The sequence below is a fragment of the Pipra filicauda genome, unplaced genomic scaffold, assembly GCF_003945595.2.
Source record: "Pipra filicauda isolate LSUMZ 115617 unplaced genomic scaffold, ASM394559v2 scaffold216_size1298047_pilon, whole genome shotgun sequence".
In the NCBI taxonomy this organism is placed as follows: domain Eukaryota; kingdom Metazoa; phylum Chordata; class Aves; order Passeriformes; family Pipridae; genus Pipra; species Pipra filicauda.
Genome location: NW_024104328.1, coordinates 1,157,604 through 1,185,483, shown reverse-complemented (window position 1 = coordinate 1,185,483; position 27,880 = coordinate 1,157,604). Strand labels below are relative to the sequence as shown.

At 38.4% G+C, this 27,880-nt stretch overlaps 1 protein-coding gene across 1 annotated transcript in view; it reads left to right on the top strand.

The window, feature by feature from the left end:
• Window positions 1–27,880, top strand: part of ADAMTS19 (ADAM metallopeptidase with thrombospondin type 1 motif 19) — a 133,783-nt gene that overhangs the window by 100,016 nt on the left and 5,887 nt on the right. Inside the window, exons 17-21 of the mRNA XM_027714447.2 lie at window positions 4,819–4,976; window positions 5,689–5,842; window positions 8,727–8,862; window positions 12,136–12,340; window positions 14,253–14,405. Of these exons, the coding sequence (XP_027570248.1) occupies window positions 4,819–4,976; window positions 5,689–5,842; window positions 8,727–8,862; window positions 12,136–12,340; window positions 14,253–14,405 (806 nt within the window). The remainder of the gene's footprint in view (window positions 1–4,818; window positions 4,977–5,688; window positions 5,843–8,726; window positions 8,863–12,135; window positions 12,341–14,252; window positions 14,406–27,880) is intronic.

The window sequence follows — 27,880 nt, the reverse complement described above, 5'->3', positions numbered from 1 at the left end:
GCTTAGAAAGTAGAAGATAATTTAAACCTAAGGAAGATTTGATCCTTGTTGAACAGCACAGGTCAAATACAGGTGGGATCAAAATACAATGCACTTCTCTGGATTTACTTGGTGGTCAGAAAACAGAATCACTATGATCTGGAAAGTGCAATGATTTTGCTAAATCAATTAGTAAATGTACAGCCCAAATCAGTTGCATCGTTGGGTGATTGTGCTGTTGAAGTAAATCTTCAGAGATGTTGTACTTTAACACCCCAGGTATCTTCTTTATCAGGAGTATATCAACATACACCACAGTAACAGGAGCTCTGGCATCCCAGAAGATAAGGTGTAACTCGCAACTGCATTTACTGAACAACTGACCTGTCAATGACTGTCCTGTCTCTTCTCACCTGCAGAGAAGTAGGAGCAGTGATGCAGCCAAACATTAAGCATTCCTCCCTGCTGAAATTGTCTTGGAAAAAGTATAAGAGTTCGTGATCCTTCTTTTAGGATCAGGAATGGGAATTATTTGTAGCATACAGAGGGAGGGGAGTGTTTCTTTAAGTTGAGAATATTTCCTGAAGAATACACTTATAAATATTTGTATTAAAGTCATTATTTTAAGAAGTAATTTTGTGATTTATTTTTAAAGAATAAACTAGCAGTGATAATACTGTCTGTTTATAACCATCTTTGAGACTTGGTTCACTGTCGGATACTTTAAAAATATTATAAGAACACTATAAAAAAGTTGCTTCAAGCATTTTCTAGTTTTCTATAGTCTAAGATAATGCCTTTTCTATTGCTAAATTTTCATTTATATTTGGCAAGTGTTACAAGCTTTTTTCAAAAAAAGTTCCTAACGTAGGATACAAAAAGGAAAATTAAAATGTTTCTGTCTGAGATATACAAGGCTTTGAAATTAGAGAGCTCATTCATGTGACATTTATATAATGGCATGAGAGTTCCAGCCCCTATAATGAATTAATGTGATTGATTACTAGTGTATAACCCTAGAAATTACTTATGATCTAAACCCTGAATTTTTTCTGTGTTAATTGGAAGTGAGAGAAATTCTTTGTTTTCAGCTGAACTAAAGAAGTGGATTACCTGTGTCGTTATTGATATGTGATCAAGCTGCCTCAGGGTTATAGACCCTTTGAATCTGCCCCATGTAACACAGCATGACATTGTAATTGCCAATGCTCTTACAGGCATCCAGCCTACAGGTGTATTGTGTTTTGTGTGAATTTCTGTATGAAATTCTCCCTGGTTAAAAAAAAAAGACATGTTGGGCCACATTTTGAGGGAGGGCATAGGAAGGCAGATGGTTTCTGACAAATAGTACAAAATTTTGAATCCCTAGTTTCTAACAATGTTAATAGTTTTAAAATACCTTGAACCAAACCTATGTAATCTGTGTAGGCTGTGTAATTTCAGATTTCAAGGGAAGCCAGTAACAACCTGATCCCGAACCCCCAAAACCAAAGGAGAGACCACAGTCCACTGAGACTAAACTTGTTTTCCTTTCAAATGTAGAGGACTATAGAAAATGGTTAACAAGTAACACCTTTTGGAATCATTTTACATCAAGATTAGACAAATGCCTTCTATATAAAAAAATTGATTGACTTCACAGGGCAGCCTTTGCAGATTGAGTGCCTGTGGGTAAAAATTATGGGCCAGGCCAACACAGGAAATTTCGTGGCTAGGGTTACGATAGGCTGCCCAGCCAAGGGGAGTCTGTTGATCAAGTGTTCTTACTTCAACTACAGGAAGCATCACTCTTGCAGTCTCTGGTCTGGCTTGGGGATTTCAGTAACCTGGTGTCTGCTGGGGAAACAGCACAGCAAGCTGTAAGCAGTCCAGGAGACTCTTGGAATATAATGGAGAGAATTTCTTAATCCAGGTGACAGATGGCCCAACTAGAGTCATGGAGTTACTGGACCTTGTTGGTTGCTTACCAACGCAGAGGAACTACCAAGAGAGATCAAGATTGGTGACAGCCCAGACTGCAGTCCCCTGGCAGAACTCATGATTTTGAAGGATATGGGCCAGGGGAAGACTAAAGCCAGGGCTCTGAATGTTATGAGAGCAAACCTTCATTTGTTTAAGGAATTAATGGATGGGATCCCTGGGAAACTGCCCTTGGGTATACAGGAGCAAAACAAAGCTGGCAGCTCTTTAAGGATTTAGAATAATAATTTTTAATAAGGATTAAGAACAATAACATTTCCTAGATTGCCAGAGCTCTCAATTCCAACATATAAGAAGTCAAGCAAGGAAGGCAGGGTGACCAGCATGGGTAAGGACCTGCTGGTCAAACTAAAGTGTGAGAAGGGAATACATAAGCAGTGGAACCAGGGACACATATCCTGGGAAATATATAGGGATGCTGCTCAGATGTGTATGGATAGGATCAGGAAAACTAGGGCACAGTTGGAGCTGAATTTGGCAAGGAATGCAAGGGGTTTCTACAGGTTTTTAGTCAGAAAAGAAGTTTTAAAGAAAATGTACACACACACACCCCCACCCACATTCTGGAACGTAAGACAGGAGAACTAATGACAATGGGCATGGAGAAGGCTGCAGTGCTTAGCAGGTTTTTTTTGCCTCAGCTTCAATGGTAAACACATCTTTCAAGTCCCTGATAATCAGGGAATGGCAGAATTAAATTCCTCCCATCAATAGACCAGATTTGAGGCCGCCTGAGGAACCTGGACATACACAAGTATATCAGACCTAATGACATGCATCCTGTGGTCCCAAGACAAATGGCTGATGTAGTTGCCAAGCCACTCTCAAGCATATTTAAAAAGTTGTGGCAGTCAGGTCAAGTCCCCAGGGACTGGAGAAAAGGGAATATTGCACTATTTTTGAAAAGGATACTAAAGAGGGCCCTGGGAACTGCCTACCAGTCAGCCTTACCTCAGCTGAAATTTTCAAAAAGTTACTCAAATCTCAAGCCTTAATGTTCTTAAGATGGCTTGAAGGGACACCTGATAACCTGAATGGAAGTGGAACAATTACTTCCTTGGCAAAAGGTATCACTGACTGTGGTTGAATTTCAGATTTTTTTTTTTGTAGTTTCTTTAGGGTAATTAGCCCCCTTGGTTTAACACTGACATTGTGGTCATGGTTACAGTTGCAGTAGGGTTTCCCAGTCCCAAGTTAGCTTTGGCTGTCTTTTTAGTTGTAGGTGTATTGCTCGAATTGCCTGAGAGGATTACTTTGTACAGGACAACGTCCTCTGTCAAAAGCCAAGGATAGGAATATGTGTGGTGTGGAATAAAAGTCAGTGAACTTGCTTACCCTATGGAGTGTGACAGTCAAGAATAGAAGCTGGACTGCCTGAGTTCCAAGTCCAAATTTAACGCTTGAGGATACTCTTTTGTACTTTGTCTAACACCAGTGACTCAAGTGAGGAATCTGAAAGCAGAAAATGCATATATCTGTATTCTGGAACTAGGATTCCAGTTTCCTGCACATGTCTGCATGCTATGGCACATGCATTCATTTTAAAGACAGGACAAAATGATGTCTGCTGCTCTCTGGGGAGAGGATGCAGCTCCATCTGAGCAGCATGACCCGGCTGGACCTTGGCACTTTCAAATATAATTTTTTTTAATTTCTCCACTGAGAAGAGGATTATCCCCTCCAGTGTGAAGACTAAATAGAACTTAATTACCGTTAATAATAGAATGTTTAAAACTAAACTACCCATTTTTAAATCTTGTAAAATCAGTGGTTATTTTTGGTACAGCACTGTTCTACAGTGTTAATGGCTTTTATAGTCTTAACATTTATTACACAGTACTGCAGTGGTACACATCAGTGGTGTTTTATTCAATTGGGTTTGTGCCAGTCCATAGGAGTGTTGCCATTGTTTCCCATAGAAACAAAACATAACAGTATAAATATGAATAGGAGAGGAGATGATTACAGAAGTGACTCACATTAACTTACAACTTTAAAAAGGGAAATTTTGGAACATGTAGAGGTTCTCTTACAACAAACTGATGCCAAACGTACAATTTCAATGAAGACAAACGTGTAAAACTTCTTGTCCAGAAGGTGACTTCAAGTATATTCTACTTCACACCTGATTGGGACAAAATAAAATGAAGTAAAACAAAATAAAATTACAAATAATTTACAGAAGAATCTATTCTTTTTACTGTGGCAAACTAAAGTAAAATCCTCTGTTCTCAGTGTATCCAATGTATCTTACCTGACTTGATGCTGTTTTTAAATATAAAATAGGTCAACATGAGGAATGATTCAGGCAAAAAGAACGAGCTTTTCATATTTGTCAACAACATCCAATTATGTGGAGGTATATAAAGTATTATCACATTCTGAGATGGAGAAAAAGGCAAATGTAGTTATTAGAGGGGAAAAAATTCTGAACTTGATTTTTCTGTAAGGTTTTAGCCTTGTTCCAAAAATCTTGAAGAGCCTCTTGTGAAAATTGTGTTTCCCATGCCTTTGTGGATTATAGAAATGACCACCCTGGGGGCCTTTTGCCTTAAGTTAACTCAGTGTTCAAGTTACGAATTATGCTGGAGCCTGTCAGTCTCTTCAGGCATTAAAACACTGATATTAACTTCAGCTGATGTTAAATACACGTGGTTTTGCCAAGCATTCCCTCTAGAAAGTGTTTCTGAGACATGTTCCAATTGAAGTTCATGTACAGTAGGATCCACAAATATCTTTGCAATCAGAGTTAGGTGTTTTCACCTACTTGTTAAATTATCCAAGCAGGGAGTGAAAAGAGAACCAAATCACTAATGAACAGATGCCTTTTATATTGGTCTTTTTTCGTATATTTTGCAGCTCTTCGAGATGCTGGAAAACAGTCAATCAATAGTGACTGGAAGATAGAGCATTCTGGAACATTCAATATTGCTGGGACCACTGTCCATTATGTTCGGAGAGGCCTCTGGGAGAAAATATCAGCCAAAGGTCCCACAACATCACCTTTACATTTACTGGTATGAAAAATTGGGTTTTTTTCTTGATTCCTATCATACAGCATGGTAACTAATATTTTTTTTCAGGCTCCTGAAGATAATGAGATCTATGTGAGATACACCTGCTTTTGTGATTATATATGCATGTACAAAATTAGGTATATATAAATATATATATATATATATATATATACATATATATATGTCAGCAGGCTTGTGAACAATGCATTTAAATCCAAGAACAATCTTTATGTTGTTGAGGCAGGATTGAAGGTCTCGGCATTCCTACAAATGCCATAAAAAGCCAATGTGCCAGTTAAGGAGAGCGATTCAAATTAAATCAGATGTTTTTAGTCCTGGCTGACTATACAGCATCACCATTTCAGAATTTCAGTCACCAAGTTCTCCATGAAGAAGTAGAGTCTTGATGCATTTCAGTGTAGCAGAGGAAAAGTTAATAGCCACCAGAAAGAGGGAGAGATGATGAGAGAGTACTTCATAATTCAAATCCTTCAAATGCAAGACATTTTCTTGGTAAAGCAAAATATTTTTTCCCATTGGCTTGATTTGGATGCTCTCATTAATTTCTTCTACCCTATCCATTAGGAGGGTTGAAAAGCAGCAGAGCATTAAGTCATCCTGCTGTGCTTTTCAAGATTATCTCCTCGCAGTTTGGAGTTTGTCTTCCATAGTACCTGTGTACATGGAAGTTTTCCTTCTCTGTGTCTTGCAGGTGCTGCTCTTCCACGACCAGAGCTATGGTCTACACTATGAGTACACAATCCCACTGGATCCCCTTCCTGACAATCAGAGCTCTAAAGTACCGGAGCCTCTTTTCATGTGGACACATTCTACCTGGGAGGACTGTGATGCTGTATGTGGAGGAGGTAAAATATGCTAACACACAAACACACCCATAATATTAAAAATGAGTATGTATATACAATATGCATGTGTATACACAGTGCAAATGTGTGTGTAAAATACACATCTATATGTATATACCTTGTGTATACATATTTAAGACTGATGATCAGTGTTATATATTTAATAGTAATATCCATAATAGTAATTACAGACATTAATTTAGTAGTAACATTACAATAAATAATTTTAATATTAAATATTAAATTAATATTTAATATATCATTTATATATTAATAGTATATAATATATATATTTAATAGTAACATTGGCTTGTATGACACCACATAATGTGGATGTACGTCAGTCTCATGCCTTCTGTTTGTATTAAAAATCTGTGATAACTGTAGGAAAAGTTTCAAACTAAATAAAGTAAGTAGCAAAAGATGGTAATGAAGGAACAAAATCTAGACCAGAAAGCAAATTCAGGACACAGTTTCCAAGAAGAAAAACAAATGCAAGAGCTAGAACAAGAATAGAAAGTTCATACACATCCCACTCCGTATTTGGAACTATTGAAGATAAATGATCTGTAAGAGACATTTCAAACCACAGAAAAACTGTTCAGATCAAATATGTACAGTTAGTAACATGAGTTGAGGATGATCCAGAAACATATGGAACAAATATTTCAACAGCAGATATTAGTATGCTGATGTGATATTTTTCCTATGTTTATTAACCATAAAAAATGTGATTTTGGAAGAACAAAGTATGATTGTGAAAACAAATATTGGAACATGAACAGTACTGATGTAACAAAAGTCTTCAAAACTGCTGTCTAGAAGATGTTATTCAAATAGATAACTGCACTGAAAAAACACTTCAGAAATTTTTTTTAATGAATGCAACTTACAGTGAAGTGTTCATACCTTGTGCAAATTAGCCAGACTATGAACACTCTATTGATTTTTGATACCTGTCTTTCCTTCTTACTACCTTGACAGTTGTGATTGCTCTGATCAGCAGTTCTGAGAACTGCTGTGCACCTTGTGATTGAATAGGAAGGCCTGGAAACGCTTTACTTTCTCATAACAGCAGCATAAGGAACACACTGTTCTAGCTCCTTTGACTCTGTGAACAATCCTGGTGTCATGAAAGATTGCTGTAGTTTCCATAAACATGGTTTTTGTGGTTTGGTAAGAAGGCTTCTTCCCTAGAAGGTATTTTGTACATGGTGCTAGTAGCATCCTCTGATTCTTAATAGTGCATTCCTATTCACTTGTGAATTCATGCTTTTTACAGTTTCCTGAAGTATTTTTAGAATAATTTTAATGCTACCACAGTCTGTCATTAGTGCCTCAAATATTTCTAAACTTACCTCTCATCTGCAGAAGTCTTAAAATGCAGTATGTTGGTAATTTATTCTACATTAAGGCTTAAATAAACATTTAAATGTTTTAATGTGTTGTTTATCATATTTTTCTGTTGTAACTGGCCTTCATTTTATGTTATTGTGAAAAATAGCTGAGCTAATACAAAGTTCCATAAAAGGTATTTTTACTGCAAATGTTCCGAAATACAAGCAAAAGATTTTTGTTACTTTAGACAAAACTATTTTAAATGTTCTTTCAGTTCTTGGCTTAAATATCAAGCAATAATGAAATTAAAATGATGCAGCTTGTACCCTATCTAAATATTTGTGATTCGAATTTAATATCAATATTTTGATTAATCTGAATAACTAATTAACTATTATCAAGAGTTTTTCTTAAATGCTCAAAGTGTTTGTCAGGATGAAACTATTGATGAAGTGCTGTGGTTTTGTGTATGTTTATATATATAACTGGTCTGTGACCTCATGTGTTGAAGAAAAGTTTCTTGGTGTGAGAGAGAATACGAATACACAGATGTATATATAAATGCAGAAAGAACTGTCAAACATTTCAAACGCTGTGATATGATAGGTTAGTTGAATGTGCTCTCACATACACAAGCGCCGTCTAAAATGTCAGCTGTGGTCACGCACATAATGTGCATTTATAACTTAAGTGCTCCATCCGCAGACTCATTTTTGACTTCTGGTGAACACGCGTGCTTAAGTCTGCCCTGCTCATGCACGCACCCTCTTTGTCAGTAAACTTCCAGACAGAGTGTTAAAAAGTAACTGTAGGAACAAATGGGTATGAGCCTAAATTGCACTTACCGAAATCTCCAGTTCAGGGATTGCTAGTTTTTGAAAAACTAGTTTCCAGTCTAATTACAAGTTGCTGCTTGTGGTAGGTATTACATTGAATTCTTATTTTCAGTTCTTACTTTTTCAAGAGATGCCAGGATCTGGTCATCCATCTGGGCAAGGATTCTGTACACAGCGTGCACTGGGTCTCAGCAGGCAGTATCCAGATTTCTAAATGATTACCCTACAGATCAGGTCATCTGTCCTCTTCAGTTCATGGGAAATAGTGCAAGCTACTGAAAGTTGCATATACTGATTCCCTTTATCTGGGTGCCAGCCACAACTTGTCATTCCTTTCCTCATTTTATATAGTAATTAACAAGCATTCTTTTCTTTGTAGTTTTTCTGCAAGCTTTGCTCGGTGCTGAGGTTTCAGTACTTGAGAAAGAAAATTATTCCAGTAAGACTAAGGGTTTGGTCTATGACTAGTTACAGAAATAAAGCAGAAAAACTCTGTTGACAGTGATATGCAAAGACTGGATTAGGAAATCAGTGTTCCATAAAGACTGCAATATCTCTCTTAGGCTCGCTGCTACCTTTGAACTTCTAATACCAATTCTGCAGTTCTTTTAGCCAAACTGTACATGAGATAACTATATCTGTGTCCTTCCTTTAACCATGTTACATCTTCCCAGTTTCCTCTTTATTCTACCTGCTTCATTTTTTACCAGGTGAAAGAAAGACAACAGTCTCTTGCACAAAGATTATGAACAAGAATATCAGTCTTGTGGACAACAAGAAGTGCAAATATTTAACAAAGCCTGAACCACAGATCCGCAAGTGCAACGAACAGCCATGCCAGACCAGGTAATAATGATTTGGTTAAATTAAGCTATAATATCTCGATGTAAAAATCATAGAGTTGACTGCCTCTGGCAATGAATATGCTGTAAATACATGCATCCAAAATGTTATAATGCAAAATATAGGGAAAACAGAAACACTGGCTGTAGTTTCCCCTGAGTTTTAATGAAAGAGTGCCCTTGCCTAAATCAATTCTTATTCAATAAAGCAGTTCATTTCCTCAGAAAGTGTTTTCACAAGCTGATCTGTGCTGCAAAATTGAAATTTAAGTGCTCCTTATATAAAGATGTATATGGGATTTAATCCCATGTTTTTAATTAATGATATATTTTAGTGGGTTTTTTTCTTTCAATCAAGGCTTCTCCTCTGGTGGTGAATGGTGCTGTATCCAGTTGGTGGCCGGTCACTGATGGTGTCCCCCAGGGATCAGTGTTGGGCCCGGTCCTGTTTAGTATCTTTATTGATGATTTAGATGAAGGGATTGAGTCCATCATCAGCAAATTTGCAGATGACACCAAGCTGAGGGGGAGTGTCAATGAGCTGGATGGCAGGAGGGCTCTGCAGAGGGACCTGGACAAGCTGGATCCATGGGCTGATTCCAAGGGGATGAGGTTCAACAAGGTCAAGTACCGGGTCCTGCCCTTTGGCCACAACAACCCCCGGCAGCCCCACGGGCTGGGACAGAGTGGCTGGAGAGCAGCCAGGCAGGAAGGGACCTGGGAATCTGGATTGACAGGAAGCTGAACACGAGCCAGCAGTGTGCCCAGGGGGACAAGAAGGCCAATGGATCCTGGCCTGGATCAGGAACAGTGTGGCCAACAGGTCCAGGGAAGTGATTCTTCCCCTGTACTCAGCACTGGTGAGGCCACCCCTGGAGTGCTGTGTCCAGCTCTGGGCCCTCAGTTCAGGAAGGACATGGAGGGGCTGGAGCAGGTCCAGAGGAGAGCAACAAGGCCGGGGAAGGGTCTGGAGCACAAGTGCTGTGAGGAGAGGCTGAGGGAGCTGGGGTTGTTTAGCCTGGAGAAGAGGAGGCTCAGGGGAGACCTCCTCACTCTCTACAACTCCCTGACAGGAGGGGGGAGCCAGGTGAGGGTTGGTCTCTTCTCCCAGGCAGCTCTCAGTAAGACAAAGGACGTGGTCTTAAACTCTGCCAGTGGAGGTTTAGGTTGGATATTAGGAAGAAATTCTTTGTAGAGAGGGTAATCAGGCATTGGAATGGGCTGCCCAGGGAAGTGGTGGATTCTCTGTCCCTGGAGGGTTTTAAGATGAGACTGGATGTGGCATCAGTGCCATGGTCTGGTAACCACAGCGGGGTTGGACCAGTGGTTGGACTTGATGATCTTGGAGGTCCTTTCCAACCTGACTGATTCTACAATTCTATGATTGTTTAAAAGCTCTCTATAAGCTCTAGGTACACTAAAGAGTAAATAAATAAATAAATAAATAAATAAATAAACCCCTTATAATCATATTTTCTACATTTATGCAACTTGACATATAGAAAGCCTTCCCCTCACTCCTCTCTTCCCTCTCACCCCGTCCCTCTGTATGTGGATCAATGGGCTGAACTAGACTCTGACAGCTGAATGTTGGAAGAACCAGGAGGCAGCTGCAGTGTGCACCCACCACCCACTTGGTGTCCCTGCAGCTGAACTGGCAGCCTGCCCCTTGCACTGACTGGCCAGCGACCCATTTCAGAGTTTGCCATCCAGGTTCCATATAGTAGCTAAGAATTATGGCTAAGGAGATCCTCAAGTATCCTGTGGAATTGTTTTAAGTGTCTGCCACCTTTCAAGGGAGGGGGGAACAGCTAACAGTAGCTGGTTAGCATCCCCAGGAGCAAGCACTGAGATCAGTCTACTGCAGTCATCTGGAGGACAGGTAGAGGGTATTTTTAAACAAAACAATGCAAAGCAAATAAAATGCAAACATTGTTGAAGAAAGTATGTAAAGTGAACTGGAAGGCACAGCTTTCTTGGAAAGGATAAAGTACTGAAATTGATAAAATGCAAGGTATGATACATTTTAAGTAGGACAAAAGCACTGACATTTGGACTTCCCCAGACTAGGGCATTACAGTTTGGAGGGATTATTTATGTTTCATTATATGCATATTTAGGCAGATTTTATTTTATTAACATCACTGTGCACTTATTGTATAGAAATTGAATAGTCTGATCTTTTTCTGAGGCATTGTCAACTATCAATTTTCAACATTGTGTGCTTTTCCAGCTTATTAAACGAAATTGCTTAAATATTGCTAATTGATACTCAAGATGCTGTGCTGAGAAATGTATTCTTGATGATCCAATTTTTAATACAGTGTAAGTGACCATTACAAAATAAAAATTGTTAGCTTTCAACAGTGTAACTAAAGCATATGCTTGCATAACTACTTATTTGTTATTGGCACTTGAAGAAGTATCTTAAACTATTGCATTATCTTGACAGGCTGTGGTTTGTAAATTATGTATCTGGACTGATAACAAAAAACCCCCTTAGTTAAGTGTTTTATTTTCTTGCTACAAATGCATGACAGAAGGTTGAAACACATTTGTTAAATCTCAGTTTCCAAAAAACTCTCCTTGCAAGCTAAGTCTCCTGGAATACACTCGTGTACTACATCAGGGCAGAGCTGTTTGATTTTTAAGGGCACATGGCCATAGTCTGGATCTACAGAACATCTGGGGAAAATTATGTTCTAGAATGATTGCTCTCCAAATATGTGGGCTCTGCCAAACTGCATCAGCCTTCTTTGCTGCTGTGATTTAAACCATGCACCCTGAGTTAGGCCTGACCCTAAAGAACGTGAAGAATTCTGAGCTTTTATACTTTCTCCAGAGCCATGAGCTTTTCACACTGGAGTGATTCTTTCTTGCAACGGAGAATTTTCAAGGAATGTTGGACTTTACATGCACGGCATGCACTTGACATAGATGGTCATACAGACAGAGAATAACAGGCAGGCAGATCAGTGATTTGTCATCTTTAAAATGTACGTGTGTTTCGGAACTTTTTATATTGGAATAAATTAGAGGAAAGTACTTTGAAAACATAGGGACAGTGGGCTGGGGAATGAAATAATATTAGCTTTAACACCATATTTAATGTAAAATTTGTTAGATTATATCCATTAGCAAAGGGAAATTTAAGGGCAGCTGAAAATTTGGAAGTATGTCTTGGGTGTGTGCACTGGTAAGCAAGACGGTAAGATAATGTGGTGGTATTTTCCCCTTCCTGTTTTCTTGATTCTACATTGCCTGTATTTCTTTGCAGGTGGATGATGACAGAATGGACACCATGTTCAAGGACATGTGGAAAAGGGACCCAGAACAGACAAGTAGCCTGCACACAGCAGCTCAGGAACGGGACCCTGATCAGAGCTAGAGAGAGGGATTGTCTTGGGCCAAAGCCTGCTTCTGCACAGCGCTGTGAAGGCCAGGATTGCATGACTGTGTGGGAGGCGGGAGTCTGGTCCGAGGTGCAGCATTTATTTATACAAATAGTCCATAGTGGTTATTTGTGCCTTAATATTTTCTGAGAATAATATTTTTTCAGCATCAAGTGGCACAGCTCAGCCTAATGATTTTCACGGTCCTCATGCAGTGATTTGGCAAAGGGTTCAGGGACTAGGAAAACCAGCTGTGTAGAACTACTACATTTTACCTAGTCAATGTTCTGGAACAGTTTCTTTTGGCCAGTTTTGAAGCACGTATAATCAAGTATGTCCTGACTCTGGAAGTGGGTAACTGGGGGCAAATAGAATTAAGGCATCACTTATCAGCTACAAGACATTGGATTCAGAGTGGGAACATCTCTGATGTACTTTTGTACCAAGGGATGTTGATGTCATCCTGCTTCATAGAGGCTTAGAGGGAAGCTGCTGGTAAAGAGAGGCATTTCCTTCCCTTCCTCTCTCTTCTCACCTCTTTTTCCAAGATAACAGCAGTAGGCTAAAGGGCTTGTAAATAACACAATTTCACATATGTTGCATCCTGAAGGATTGCTGTAGAATGCATTTATTGTTCAACAAAATGTTATTAAGATTTTTTAATGTGCTTGTCCATCTGGCTTTCTTCATCTTCATTTTCTTCTTCACCTTTGTTTTCTTCTAAAATTCTATACTACTTCTAAAAGTAACTGACCACGGAGGAAGAAAGGTGTTGTTACCACTGCCATCTGGACAAGATAAAGGGGTTATTTGGAACTTCTGCCTTCACTGGAAGATTAGAGGCAACTCTGATTGCCCCCCATATTAGAAGCTGTGCTATGAATCTGTCTCTGATCAAAATACAAGCAGCAGTTTCTGAATGGGGGTGCAGTCCCTTCTTTGGACTGCTCTACTCAGCAGCCCCACTTGATCCCCAAGCAAGAAAGAGCTAGGAAATAGGGAATGTTTTGAAGGATGAAAAGCAGCTAATAAGGTAGAGAAGTAAATAGCAGCAGCTCCTGGTTTGGTACACAGAAGTTTATAAGGCAAGGGCTGGTTGTGAGAAGAGTGGCATTCAATTACAGAGGTGAGAAAAAGAGACACACGGATTTTTTGGTCCATTTGTTTTACTTCAGAGATGAGAAATGGTTGAGCATGTTTTTGTTGGAAGCAAAAAATATATTTTGAAGAGTGAGGTATTTCCCATGGCCCATTCCTACTATTACCATCACACAGGAAAGCTAGCCATTACTGCTTCCTGCAGTAATCAGCTTGGCAAAGGAGAGTTTTGAACTGCAAGCAGCGGGATGATCAAAAGCAGTGATAATGTTTGGAGAAGGAAATGGCATAATTTTTGGCAGTGTAAGTGGGAATGGTGGAAAAAACCATAGATTAGGACCTCCTGTGCAACTTGAGGAGAGTTTTCACATGCTGTCTATACAGTGACTTCGAATTTTGAAGTTCAGTCTGGATTCTTGCACAGTTTTAGAATATTTACTTTTCCATTTTAACTTTTTTTCCCTCTCCTCAAGAATTCTGTTAGATACTAGCAGAGCTTTTCTGAAGTGCCTTCATATCTTATTCTTATGAACAGTATTTTGACTTTCTTTCATTGTATTTCCTTTCTTTATAGAAGATTGCCAAATATTTTTAGTATAACATTTTGCATTCACTTAATCATAAATTTTTAGATGTTTCCATATTCAAAAGCTTATTTTTTTCCTTAAGCTAATCATTTTTTATCTAATTATATAATTTTAGCTGAAAATGAAACAATTATCATAATGCCTCATAAGGAATTATTGCTTGGTTTTTAGTTTTTAAAAAATCTGGTGTCGATGCAATTGAGGGTTGGAAGTCAGGAAATCACTGAAGCCATGAAATACTTATGTTGGCCTGGCAGAGGTCACTAGATGGGGATAAAGAAAGGGGGTAAGTCCTGAAAAACATCTTTTTCCAACAGTGCTCTGTGAAGTGTGGTAGGGGAGTACGGCATCGAACTGTGAGATGCACCAACCCACGCAAGAAATGTGTTTTGTCCACAAGACCTAAAGAAGCAGAGGACTGTGAGGACTACTCTAAATGCTACGTCTGGAGAATGGGAGACTGGTCTAAGGTGAGTAATCCTCGATAGTAGTGCCCCATAGCACAATATATTTTGCAAGTTGAGTTCCTTGTAAGAATTGCTTTTATCGGAAGTGTACAACTCTCCCAAGCTGAGGGAACAATAAGGCTGAAAAGGAACAAGCCCAACCCAGAACTGGTAGTCACAGTGAGGCCACAGTACAAATAAAAATCAGAAATATGAAGAAGGTGAAGTGAGATGAATATTCAATATAATAACGCAAATCTGGTATAAATTTGTTGTTGTTTTCGGCAGGCAGGCAAACAACTCCAGAAACTGCAACTTACTCCAGCCTTACAGTTTGCATATTTCATTACTTTGTGTTTGCATATTTTATTTATGTTTCCAATAAGCTACACCCTCCAGCCTTATAAGGAAGCACCTTTAGCCTATTAAATTTCCGTAGAGACCATTTAATGTCTAGGAAGCACCTATTACTGTCTGTTCTGGAAACCTGACATAACTGTCAGTACATTATTTCCTTGGCATGGGTTTTGATTTTAGTGAGATCCATAAACATAGGCCAGATTTTAACAAACGATATTGGTTGGATCTGTGATCAAGTGTATTATTGGACTGGTACCTTGAACATCTGATGCAGGTTTGAATATCCAAAACATGCTGAAATTCTGAAATTTAACCTTGTCAAGATTTTCTCTTGCTGTATCACAGACCACACTTAAGCAGAAAGATTGCAATCTCTTTCTGTTTTTCCTTTGCTTCTTTTCATAACTTTGCACGCAACACTTTTACTTTTAGCACCTAAAATTATTGCAGAGTTTTTCTAACTTGCTTGTATGGAGAAGTATTTAATGTATTTTTAGTTGTCTTTCATGTGCTGTAGGAGCTGGAAAGAAGGACTAAAGCCAGCAGTGTATGACTAGCCAGCCTTCCAAGAATTAGCTGCAAGTACTCTGTGAGTAACCAGCTACTTCAAAAGCACATAGAATAACCATTCATTTTTTAAGCAACAGAAGCGACTAACAGCTACTTACAGTAGCAGTGTTACTTTTACACAAAGATACATTCAGCAATAAAGTTTAGTATTTGCATTTCTATATCTCATAACTGCATCATTTAGCACTAGCACCAGTAGGAAGTAAACCATGGAGAAATGACCATCTGCTTTCTTAATTGAAGCAGTCATTCAAATTGGGGTTGCTGAGGCAATACGGGGATGCTCAGACAGTTACACTGTGTTCCCAGTGCCCTCTGGAGAAAAGAACTTTAGTCTCTAATTCAGTACTTTTCACAAACATCCATGTCATAGATGAATGTACAAGAACTTGCGTCTTCCTGTTCAATATTTACTGACAGTCTTGTATTTTCTGTTTTCCTCCTGTGGTCAAAGCTGCAACCCTATCACCTAAATTGTGCTTTAAACTTCAAAGTTAGGACATGAGGAAATATTTCATATGGAATTAACAAAATCTTTTTAATAGTTAACATACAGTCTGACTGTGACTTGTGCAGCAGAGATTTTCCAAGACTTAAACCAAAAAATAGACACTTTAATTTCTCAACAAAGTCACAAGTTCAAGTTAAAATACACTTGGATTTCCTTTTTTTTTTCTGTTACTCTTCTGTTCCATTGCAAGAGTACATAGCAACATGAAGTCATGGCATACATGTTAATATGTCTGCAATGGGGGAAACAAATGGAAAGCTCAGATAAATGTTAATCTTTACTCACTGTTTGTTTCTAACCCAGAGGTTCAGTGCAGCCTTCTGTGTTCACTGTTTTTACTCTTTAGGATTGCTCTTGACGTTGACAGAAGGCTGTTCCTTTGAGCAGAGCCAAGTTCCCCCAAGCTAATGCCAAGACTTGGCTTGAAAAATTTAAATGACCTTTCTCACACATTGAAACAAGATACTTAATGTGATCCTTTTTGGATTTACTGCTTCCTTTGAACTCCTAAAGCATAATTTTAAATGAAACTTAAATTGTTCTATTACTGAAAAGATAACGTAATTAATAATCATAGTAGTGCCGTAACAGAATTAATTTGTTTTAGAGGTATAGTCACATAGAGATCAAATAGTTCTTGTGCTCTCTGTTTTAACAATAATACCAGGATCAAAGAAAATTTGATCAAAATTCCAAGCTCCAATAGGTCAATAAACACAGTAATCCTTCTAAAACTCAATGTAAAAGAAATCAGTGTAACCTGGCCTGTACACAGCATTAAAATCTGTAATGTCTTTTAAGTCAGGAAGGTGGGTCAATACACTAAACACCACTATTCTTAACATCAATCAGTTGGGCTCTGTGCTCACCCCCATGTGGAATATGGGTATGACGAGAAAGCAAAGAATAAAAGCTCAAACTGAGCTTTTAATACTATTTCAGTAATATTACCAGTTACATTGTATTTTCCCAGTGAACGCTGTCCTTGGAATACCCCGCTTAACAATGTGAGATTTACCTTCAAATGGGGAATGCTCATAGCTCACAGCTATTCCAGCACCAGTTAGGGTGAGGTGTTATTAGCAGCAGTGCCCTTTACTAAGCTGCCCTCTGACTGCCAATCTCAAAGCCATATGAGGAGAGGGTCACACTCCGAGGAATTCATCACCTGAGGATAAACAAGTAGGCAGGGAAGAGGTGAAATGAAATGCACATGAATTGCATGTTTGTACGTCTACCTGGCTTTGTAGAGATCACATAATTGTAGAAGTCATCCTCCAAAAAGGACTTATATATCAACAGCGTAGGATGCTCAAAGGTCATCTCCAGGGTACTTTATGTAGGAAGCTGTGTATATTTTTTTTGTTCTATTATCTAGACTCTTCAGAACATTGTTGGAATAAATGCATCATGAGAGGCAGGATGAATTTCAGAGCAGAGAATAATTTGGAGAGTGGGTTTTGAAAATAATAATTAAAAACTTAATTTTGATATGCTATTATCCCAGAAACTTTTGGAGATACTCAGCAAGGGATAACAGGATCAAAAGACTGGAAAAAGAAGTAGACTGTAGGAGCAGCCATTTGTAGAAATGAAAAAATATTAAGTATGTATTCATAGTTGACCAGAGAAGATAATGTGGCATAAGCTGTAAAAAGACTGGAAAGAGCACCCATTCTATAGAAACTAAAGAAGGAGCAGTGGCAGAATTTCTAAATAGTATCTATATGTTAGGCCAGAGATGCAAGCAAGTCAAACACGACATCTGGAATAGTGGTCACAATAGCTGAGATGGAATTCACTTTGTCTATAGCCTGAACAAGCAAAAATGTGAAGCAAAGGTTCATCTGTTGCATTTTTTTCTACTGAGTCTGAAAGGGCATCTGAAGCAACTGCTTGGTTTTTACACCAATGAGTCCCAGAATTCATGGCCTATTCTGAATTATTTATTTCAGAAAATATATGCAGTGCTCCCTAGAAAATGTGTGTGTGTGTACAGACAAGAAGTCAAGTCTCCAGCTGTTGCTGGGAGACAGAGTCACTGAGAGATTTGCTAATTGAGTGGTACAGAAAGCAGATGTCAGTGATGAAGATTATCTTCTGCCCCAATCAAAGAATGTGTGAAAATGGAGAGAAGAAAAAAAAAACAAACCTCTTTTTTACCCAACTATTCAAGAGCATGGGACATTCAACCTTTAAACTGTGTGCTTAAACATTTGGACAGTCCCTAAATTTCCACAGCAAACAAACTCAGCTGATTTAATCTCCTTCAATTAAAAAAAAAAATAGAATTTGGATAATATTAATGTTACAATTTTACTAACAAGGTAATTAGCCTCGGTTTTATTCCTTGGATCCCCATCCAAAATTGTTAAGTTCTTTTAGAATCTGGGAATGGAATAGGTCTGGCCATGCATCAAAATATGACACCATCAATAGATTTATGGACAAACAAATTACATGACTTTTGTGAAATAAAAGAAGCCAAAATAATACTGGCATCAAGTTAATCACTTTTATATTGACTTAATTATAGTTATTTTCCAGCAAATTAGATATGTCTTTGTTTCAGAAATGAAACATGGGAAAATAATATGGTAGATGCCAATATAAAGAAATGAGAATGGTAGATTTTTGTATGTTTCTAACTGGTCCTGTAATATTGAAAATATTAACATCTTTTGTTTTGGATAAAATGGGTTTTTTAGTTCAATGTACTGTAGTATTTTGTCTGGAATAAATGTCATGTTAAGTTCTAGAAAAATAGAACAAGACCACCCTTAATAATAGGCAAATCCACTGATAAAACTGAAAAAGATTTTGGAAGTAGACATTACCCATTTTGCACACACAAGAAGTCACACATAAATGGGAAATTCAGTATCTGTATTACAGTTTGATCTACTAGGACATCTGTTGATTTTCTACTACAAGCATCTTTAAGGTAGCAAAGTTTTTCGGAACACCAAATTGGAATGAAAAGTTAATTATGAATGGGTGTTGTGTTGTCTCCTGAGTTGCATTATCTGTAAGTGGGCTATATTAGAAAATAATTAATTTGTGGTACATCTTAGTAGTTAACATCAGAATTGAACCATCCTAGGCCCCATAGAAAAACAAAGCAAGAACAAACAAGAGTAAAAGAAGCTAACAGTTCCTGCTGAAAGATGCTTCCAGTCTTATCTGACAAGTGACATGGTAGGGGGAGAACTATCTAATCAAATAGAAAAAGAAAAGAAAGAAAAAAATTTTTTAATCCAAACCTGATAACAGCTACTCTATTTTTCCCTATGTGTCCTGAGAGTAGGTCTGAAGCAGAAGGTACCACCTTTATATATTAATTTTTAAAGTTTCCATCAAGAAGTGAAGAAGTACGTGCCCACAACGACCTTCTCATGGATCACAAGAGATGGTATATTGCAGAAAGAATGGGAACAGGTGCAGAAAACCAACCCTCATGGGCAGAAGATGATGCCTGGAAGATGGCAGCACATAGCAGAGGCAAATACAGCCCCGTGCTTGAATGGGTTGTAAGCCCCAGGCTTACAACCACAGCATGGTGCCACCTGAGAGAGTGGTGTGGGGAAAGAGGAGATTCACTCACACAGCTGCTGTAGTTACTTGTCAGAGACAGAAAAGGGTAACGCTGATAAATTTCAGCAATTGTATGAAATTGTTTCGGATTCTCCTGATTTTAAAAAAGTGGTTTTCAGGGAGGCAGGCTGAGATGCCTGCTGGGGACACAAATCAGTGGTGAAAGGATTGACTTCCAAGTCACCTTGATAGATGTGAACAGTTAGAAGAAATATAGGAAATTCCAAAAGAAAAGGAGATCTGAAATATAGTTGAATGAGGTGGGGTAGTAGAAGCAAAATTATAAAAATGCTACCCAAATATATAATTGATAACATTATAAATAAATTATGTTTTCTTATGCCCAGTAATATTTCAGAACTAAATATTGTTAGTATTAGTATGCAGGTGTTGACTTTGAACTTTTGGGCAGCTCTACAAATTTTCTGGGTGCTCCTTCGAGGCATATCCTCTGTAGTTCTACTTAAAGCCTGAAACCACTGCTTTAAGCAAAGCACTGTGGCTGCTATTTGCTGTACCCTCTTTTGGCACTACTTGAAGCTGACAAGTGTGATTGACCAGGCTCTGGCTTACAGGTGTGAGAAAAATGGGTCTATATCATCAAAGCGGAATTTTATTTAATGTGAAGCAGAAATTGCTGTGTCAGTTGGCATGAATTTTAAAAAGCTTTTCACTAAACAGTGGAACCCATTTTATCTTAAATTGAATAGACTCTTAGTATCCACACTCTACATGTGACCCCTATTTTGCTGTTTTCTAATGCTGACGACTAACTGACCCTCTACCTTCTGTAATTACCTTTCATACTGACAGCTTCTCTGTTTATTGAATTGACAGATTTGGCAAACTAGCACTGACCAAAAGAATAGATAGCTGGAATAGGTATTTTAGTTATACACTGGATTCAGAGATCCAGGGTGTCCACGGAGCTTTGTAATCTGACAGGTTTCTTTCCATAAAAATGACTGTGTTTGAAGAAATTGCTCTTCCTGCAGCCTTACTGAAAAGCGACACTGTGGCTTGCTCCTTGGTAGCCTGAAAAGTGCTGATGTTTTCTTGAGAAGTGGATTGGTCGAATAAGACGCTGTTACCTGGATAACTTAGAATAGTTTTTTTTGGAACAACTATGTGAAAGGCTTATTGAAATTTTACAGAATAATACAAAGGTATAACTCTTCAGGGAGAAGGTTTGGTTAAACTGTTAAATATCATGGCACTTACTGAAAGTCTTCACAAAGAGAAAGATAGCAGGAACCCACTTGCTTCTACCGAGGCTTGCTCTGTGCTGGCTTTTGGCTTGTGGATGCAGTGATCCCTCGGAAGGCCAGGCAAAGGAGACAGATTCACACCTAGCAGGAGGATGTGTCGTCCAGCTACAAATGCAGAAGTCACAAAGGATAGCACAGGCAGCTTGCCATCACCTCCTTTGCCACTGCTCATGTCTTCCAAGCCATTCTAGTGCAGTCAAGATCCAGGCGGATATAAATTTCCTGACTTTTCTGCTTGTGAGTCTTACAGTGCCAGGCCACGCATTATTGCTGCAGGAGATTTACATATGCACATATATGCATATAATCATTGATATAAATAAAGAAAAACATTCTTGTTAATTGCTGAATAGAAGCAACGTCCTGTATCTGCTATGTGCTTTCCCAGAAGTGCCTATCAATTGTTGTTGAGGGTGCTGAGATCTTTGAACTGTGAGTCTTCTGGAAGGCTGATGCGTGTTTCAGCAGGTAGATAAATGGTGCTTTTCCAATGAAATCTTTACTCTTAACACTGTACTCTGCAACCAGTACAGTGCACAGCTTCATAGCCCAACTAGCAGGATGCATATCCCAGAACACTCTTCTGAATGAGGAAGAGTAGTATCTGAGCATCCCTTCAGTGTCCTTGTTCTGATACTTAATTCTTGCTTAATCAGGCTTGGTCTGAAAAGGTTATTCTCAATAGATTTTATAAGATAAGGACTACACTGACTACCAGAATTTCAGTGTGTTGAGCAGCTATGCTGAATTTATGTGCAAAAAACCACCATCACATAACATCATAAGTAAGTAAGTAAGAAAGGAGCCAGTGGAATTAGAAGTAATGTTGGACAGAAAAAGAGGGGTGGGGAACCTTTCTGGAAATGGTTTGGAGGGCTTTGGGGACCTTGGGTGGTCTTGATTCACCTCCTACAGTCCATGAACACTTCTTGGTCTCATCCCTGCGCTTGCATGGTACTGCACTGTGTTTATCTCCAGGAACTAAAACGAAGATGTTTGTCCCAGGAAAGTGCTGCCGTACCTCTGCATGGCCCCCATCTCCAGCCACATGTTGTTCTTTCCCACGGCATGTTACTACCAACAGTCCTTGGTTATTACCAACAATCCTTGTCTGGTATTGCCAGCAATCCTTGGTTGGCTCCAGAGCCAACCAGCTATTGGTGTTTGGGATACACACATTATCCCCTTGTCTTCTGGGACTCTGCAGTACTTGACTCTGCATTATGAGACAGTATAGAAGTTGGAAAACACTGCAGTTTGTCCGACTTTTTGTGGCTGGTCCCACAATTTGGAGTAGAATAGCAGTTCCCTGACATTTTGAATCACATACTTTTTTATCTTTTCAGTGTAGACATTTGCTGCATGCTCAGTAATTTCTGTTTTAATGGTCTTTCTTGCTTTTGTTTAGTGATACACATTGGGGAATTCATTTCATCAGTGTTCATGATAATGCCTAGATTTTTTTTTTTTTCTGATAGCTGACAAGTCATTCCAAAGTGTTTAGTGTGTACAGGAAAATTCAATTACTCATTCTGGTGCTGAGACTCAGTCTAGTAGATGTTCTTTTGCTTGGTGTTATCTACATCTCTAAGATCATCTCTCTCCTTTTCCAAATGTTTTCCTCAACATCTCTGACTGTATGATCTGCCAATGCATAACTCCTTCAGCTGGTTCACTTGGGTTCTGTTAGAATTTATGTAATCTGTCTGCTCTCCTGGGATATAGCTGATTTTTTTTTTGTTGGAAAATGTTTTTCTTTCACGATTTTTTTGTCCTATATTTCATGCCGCTAAAGAAAATACTGCCTCGGGAGTTTATTCTTGTGATAAACTTGATCTTCTATGAAATACTCATTTTGTCAAAAAATTATTTATTAGGGGTTTTTTGTTACTTTTATTACTTTTAACTTGTGTAATTCTCACTGTTTTCCACTAGCTTATAACTAGTGGCAAAATGAAAATACTTAAAATATATATATAAGTGAATCTTGAAAATTTCTTCTGAAATAATTGTTTCAGAGGCTGTCTTGAGCACAAAAACCATGAAGCAGTAGAGTTTTCGGTTTTCAAAGCTGTAAGGAGAGGGGACAACAGAACTACCACCTTGGACTTCCAGAGGGCAGACTTTGGCCTGTTTAGAAGATTGGTTGACTGAGTCCCTTGGGAGGCAGTCCTGAATGGTGAAGGAGTCCAGGAAGGCTGGACATTCTTCAAGAAGGAAATCCTAAAGGTGCAGGAGCAGGCTGTCCCCATATGCTGAAAGATGAGCTGACAGGCCTGGCTGAATAGAGAGCTTTGGCTGGAACCTGACGAAAAAAGGAGTTTATGACCTTTGGAAGAAGGAGCAGGCAACTCAGGAGCAGTACAAGCACTACACTGTCGTGAGGTAATGCAGGGAGAAAATTAGAAGGGCCAAAGCACAACTAGAACTTAACCTGTCTACTCCCATAAAAGAAAATAAAAAAAATGCTTCTATGAATACATGACTAACAATAAACAAGGGCTAAGGAGAATCTCTGTCCTTTATTGGATGCAGTGGGAAACATAGTGATGAAGGATGAGGAAAAACCTGAGGTACTTAATGCCTTCTTTGCCTCAGTCTTTAATAGTCAGACCAGTTGTTCTGTGGGTTTGAAGCTGCCTGACTGACACACAGGGAGTAGAAGTAGAACCAAACTCCCATAATCAAAAGGACAAATGGTCGTTAACCTGCTCCATCACTTAGACATGGACAAATCCACGGGGCTGGAGGAAATCCACATAAGTGTCCTGAGGGAGCTGAAAGGAGGATCCAGGCCTGTCAGCCTGACCTCAGTGCTGGGGAAGGTCATGGAGCAGATCATCCTCAGTGACATCCCATGGCACGTACAGGCCCAGTCAGCACGTGGGCTTATGAGAGGCTTGACCAACCTGATCTGCTATGACAGGGTGATCTGCCTAGTGGATGAGGTAAAGGCTGTGGATGTTAATATAATTATGCACTCAAAGGCTAATATTTCGGATTGTTTTGAAGAGTTCATTTTCATCAGTCCCAAATAGCATACTCCAACTAATTTCACCAGAAAGATAAAGGTAATTATGTCGTCAAATCTAACTGCTTCCAGATTCTTGTTTGCATGTGTGATACTTAGGAATGGAAAGTCACCTTCTGCCAAAATACTGTGGAATGACGTATCAGATACGAAAGTTTGAAATATAATAAGACTTGCTCATCACTAAGCAGGAATGGCAATGATATATACGTGTGTGAGTCAGCACAGGCAGGCGTCTGGGACAACCACAAATCCATGGCTAAAATACAAAAAGTAGGTTTACTTCTGTTTCCTCACTAAGGGGATATTCCCAAAGCAGAATATGGGCAGAGGTACAAAAATAGAGATGCAGGTGCCACTAAACCCACTTCATGCTAGAGGATCCACCTCCCTGGGCAGCCCATTCCAATGCCCAATCACTCTTTCTGCAAAGAACTTCCTCCTAAAGTTCAAAAAACCATTAATGATGAGAGAAAAATGCTGGTACCTTCCATGATACTTGGGAGGAAATGAGAGGCATTTTTAAATGAAGGGGTTTTTTAATGAAGTTGAACTCCAGGTTGTCATACCTTTAACAAAACAAACTAATGTCACTGGGACAATCCAGATTTTTAAATCATGAAGTGGATTACTGTGTTTCATTAGTTCATCAGAGAAAGAAATTGGGGAATGGAACCTGGATTTCAAATACAGACAAAGAATTTGCTACTTCTGAGCCCAGTCCAGAGAACCCATTCAGATTCAAGTTTATCAAACCTATTCAGAGTAGATGGGTAGTGATATTCTGAAGAACAGATGTGTATATACTGACCTAGAAAAAATGAGTTGTTTTTTGCTGCTTCTTGTCTTGATACCAAAGGCAGTTTTGCCTCCTTAGCCAAACAATTGAACTGTTCTGCATGGGAGCCTAGAAAGGATTAAAAAAAAAAAAGGGGTAAGAGAAAAAAAAAAAAAAGAAAAGGAAGAAAGGTCCAGATTCTTGAGATGAGATGATGAAGGTTTCCTCCATATGAACCCTATCTCTAGCTTATCAAAGGTGAGCTGGGGTTCTGTCTGTCTTAATTTAAAATCTTATCTCTTTTGAACAGTTATACAGTGGAAGTTCTTACTTCAGAAAGAAGAACTAGAAAGAAAAAAATGGAGGAGGGGGCAGGATAAAGTGCAGGAGAAGGGGAAAAAAAAGAAAAAATAAAAATAACATAAGTAGGGACACCTCAAACTTGCTAAACTTAGAAGAGACCAACAACAGAATTTGTTCAGCTAAACTTAGCACAAGTTCTGAATTTTAAATTTGGCATTCTGAGGTGTTGGGTGTGTCAGAAATGAGAGAGGCACAAAGACCTTCCTGGAAATGATGCATGAGAGAACTCCATCTTATGCTTGTAACCATCAGTCCTTCTTTTTCTACTAGTTACACTATTCACAAATGCCTTTATTTTTAAAAAAAGTACTTAAGTAAATTGCAGATTATTTTCTTTATTTAGATAACCTTTGTGGCAAACAAATGCACCCCTTTATCTACAACCTGTCTTCAAAAGCAAACTTCATAGAAAAATAAAATACAAAAAGATTTTGCAAGCATGTCAGCAAATATGAATCCTGCTGCTAAATTCTAATTGCTTTCTATTCTTGTTTCACACTCACTTTACGAAAAGTTTGAAACCGCTTAAATGCTGGAACTGATGAACCTATACATAAATATTTAGGAATGCTCTGCTAATAATTTCCAGTAAAACTCATCGCTGAGTTTCCTTGTGAGCACGTCAGTCTCTGCTTTGAGTGCTACTTAGACTTGTAAAACCCTTTTATTGAACTGTCCATTTATTTTTGAAAATAAATTGTCCTAGTCAATTCTGTTAACACTGTCACAGATTGTCTTTTTCATTGTAGATTGTATCAGCCTCTGCAGTGATTGCCTGTTGTCTTGGCAAAAAGATGCATTTTGACCGTTACTGTCTGCCAGTGACAATTTTTCCCTTAATTTAGGAATTCCTACTTCTTATAAAGGCCAGCTGGAAGCAGCTAATGCATTACAGCAACTTCCTCAGCTGTTGGCCTTGGGAATATGTATTCTCTCCAGAATATATATCCTTGGCAGGGAGCAGAAAGAAGGAATCTTGGGTAACGGGTGTGCATGCCAAGTGAAAGGATTGTTATATTTAACGCCTAGTTTCTGTCCTTAAAATTATGTCTAAAAGAAGTTCAAAAGTAGGACAAAATTCAAACAGGGTGGGTAGATTTTTTTTTTAAAAGAAAGAATAACTTTAAAAAAAAAATAGCTGTTAAGTACCTTTACCCAGGATTTTTTTTCTAATCTTTAGCAGGAATGTTTTACATGTCTTGCTGCTTGAATGATTTTACAGTACATTTAGGACTGTGTCCAAAATGCACAGATTAACAGCCACATAAAAAAACCTCTGGCTGTGTATTAGAACATTTAGTCTAAACCTACAAATACAGTTGTCCTACGGGAATTTTTGCTAATCAGCTACATGGCCTTAAAGTGTAGGTCATCTGAACAGTCAGAAGTAAAATGCAATTAACCTCCCACAAAAATAAAATATCACATGTGCAAGACTGACATCTGGGAGGTAGATGGGCTGCGAAGAAGAACTATAGAAATGTATTCTTCATTCACTAATAATAAAAACTGTGTGTTTAAATTAATCTGAGATCTTCTAAAGTAATGAAAATTCTACATATTGCTTTGGAGTGGGCATTTTCTGTAACTTATGTGTGTAAACTTTATGTTAATACATATATAAACATAAAAATTGCAAGCAGTTTTTCTTAACTGTTTAATATGTTAAAGTGAAAATATTTTCTATTTCCTGTAAATTGAAAGTTCTGTTACAGTTTTAAACATGGAAATTCCACAAATATGCAGAACCTATACAGCTTTATCTACATATCATAAGCACTACCTAAAAGTGACAGCTGCACATCCAGTGAGAGGTATTTACCTCAGGTTGAATATTTTCAGTGAGAGAAATCTAAAGGTGAGGCAAGGTTGGGAAGCAGTTTTGCAAGAGTCTGCTTCAGCCAGAATGCACATATACAGTAAAATGAGTATCAAAATGAGGGTCAGAGCTGTTGCTCCAAAGTGTATCCCGCTGATTTGCAGAGGTTGAGGTGTCTCCCAGTGAAATCAGACCAAGTCCATAGTTTTGCAGGGTAAAGAAGAAAAATGTTCTGAATGCTTTTTATCCTCCCATATTCAGTGGCTGCTCTCAGTTACAGCAGCACTTTGTGGATGTGTTTGCAGGACGAATTTGGTTTAAGGCCACTTCACGGAGACAGAAACCTCACTGTTTGTGTAGCTAGCAAGTCCACTGCTAAATGCCACACCTCATGTATGGTTTCCCTATTTCATACTACTTCAAATTACTCAGAATATAAGATAATGTAGATATGGGATAATATAGATATGGTAAAAAGGCTTCCAGTCAGTAGAATTCTTAATTCTGAAGTCAGACCGCTGCAGCTGCTGCTGCTGCTCTGTGAACATGGAAGAGCACAGCTTGCCTATCAGATCCCTCACTGATTTTAAAACCCTAATGGTTTAGAAAAATCTCGCTTTACTTGTAAACTGACCAGATTGGTTTTGAAAGTTTTGGATTGCAAATCACTGTGGTAGCCCTGCCTCTTCACAGTTTATCCAAACGTCTTACAAGAAGTTCCCATTTTTTAAAAATAAGAATAAATACACTGTTAAAATCTAGTACATTTCTGTGAAAAGAAAAGAAGATAGAACAGAAGACAAATTTCTTTATTTCCTGTATGAACTTAGACATTTCATTTAATCATCTCTTGATATCAGTTTCTTTGTCTAAAGCTGTGATGTTAATAAGAAGGTCAAGCAAGACTGAAACTAATTTTGTTTTCAAGATCTGTACATCTTTGGATAGAAAATTCAATTGTAATGTTTCATAACACTCTTTGAAATATCTCACAAAGGCCAGTGGAGGCTCAGTTATTAAAAGGGTATTATTTCACCAGTTACGATTTTAATGCCAAAATCTTGCCGGATTCTGCATACAAACTCAGGGCCTAAACCCTGTTGATCTGTTTGTTGCATATTGTGTCAGTTGCAGTCACAAGAACCTTTCAGGCCAGAACTCATTTGACGTAGAGATGATGTGACTGCTAACAGAGTGCTCTCCAC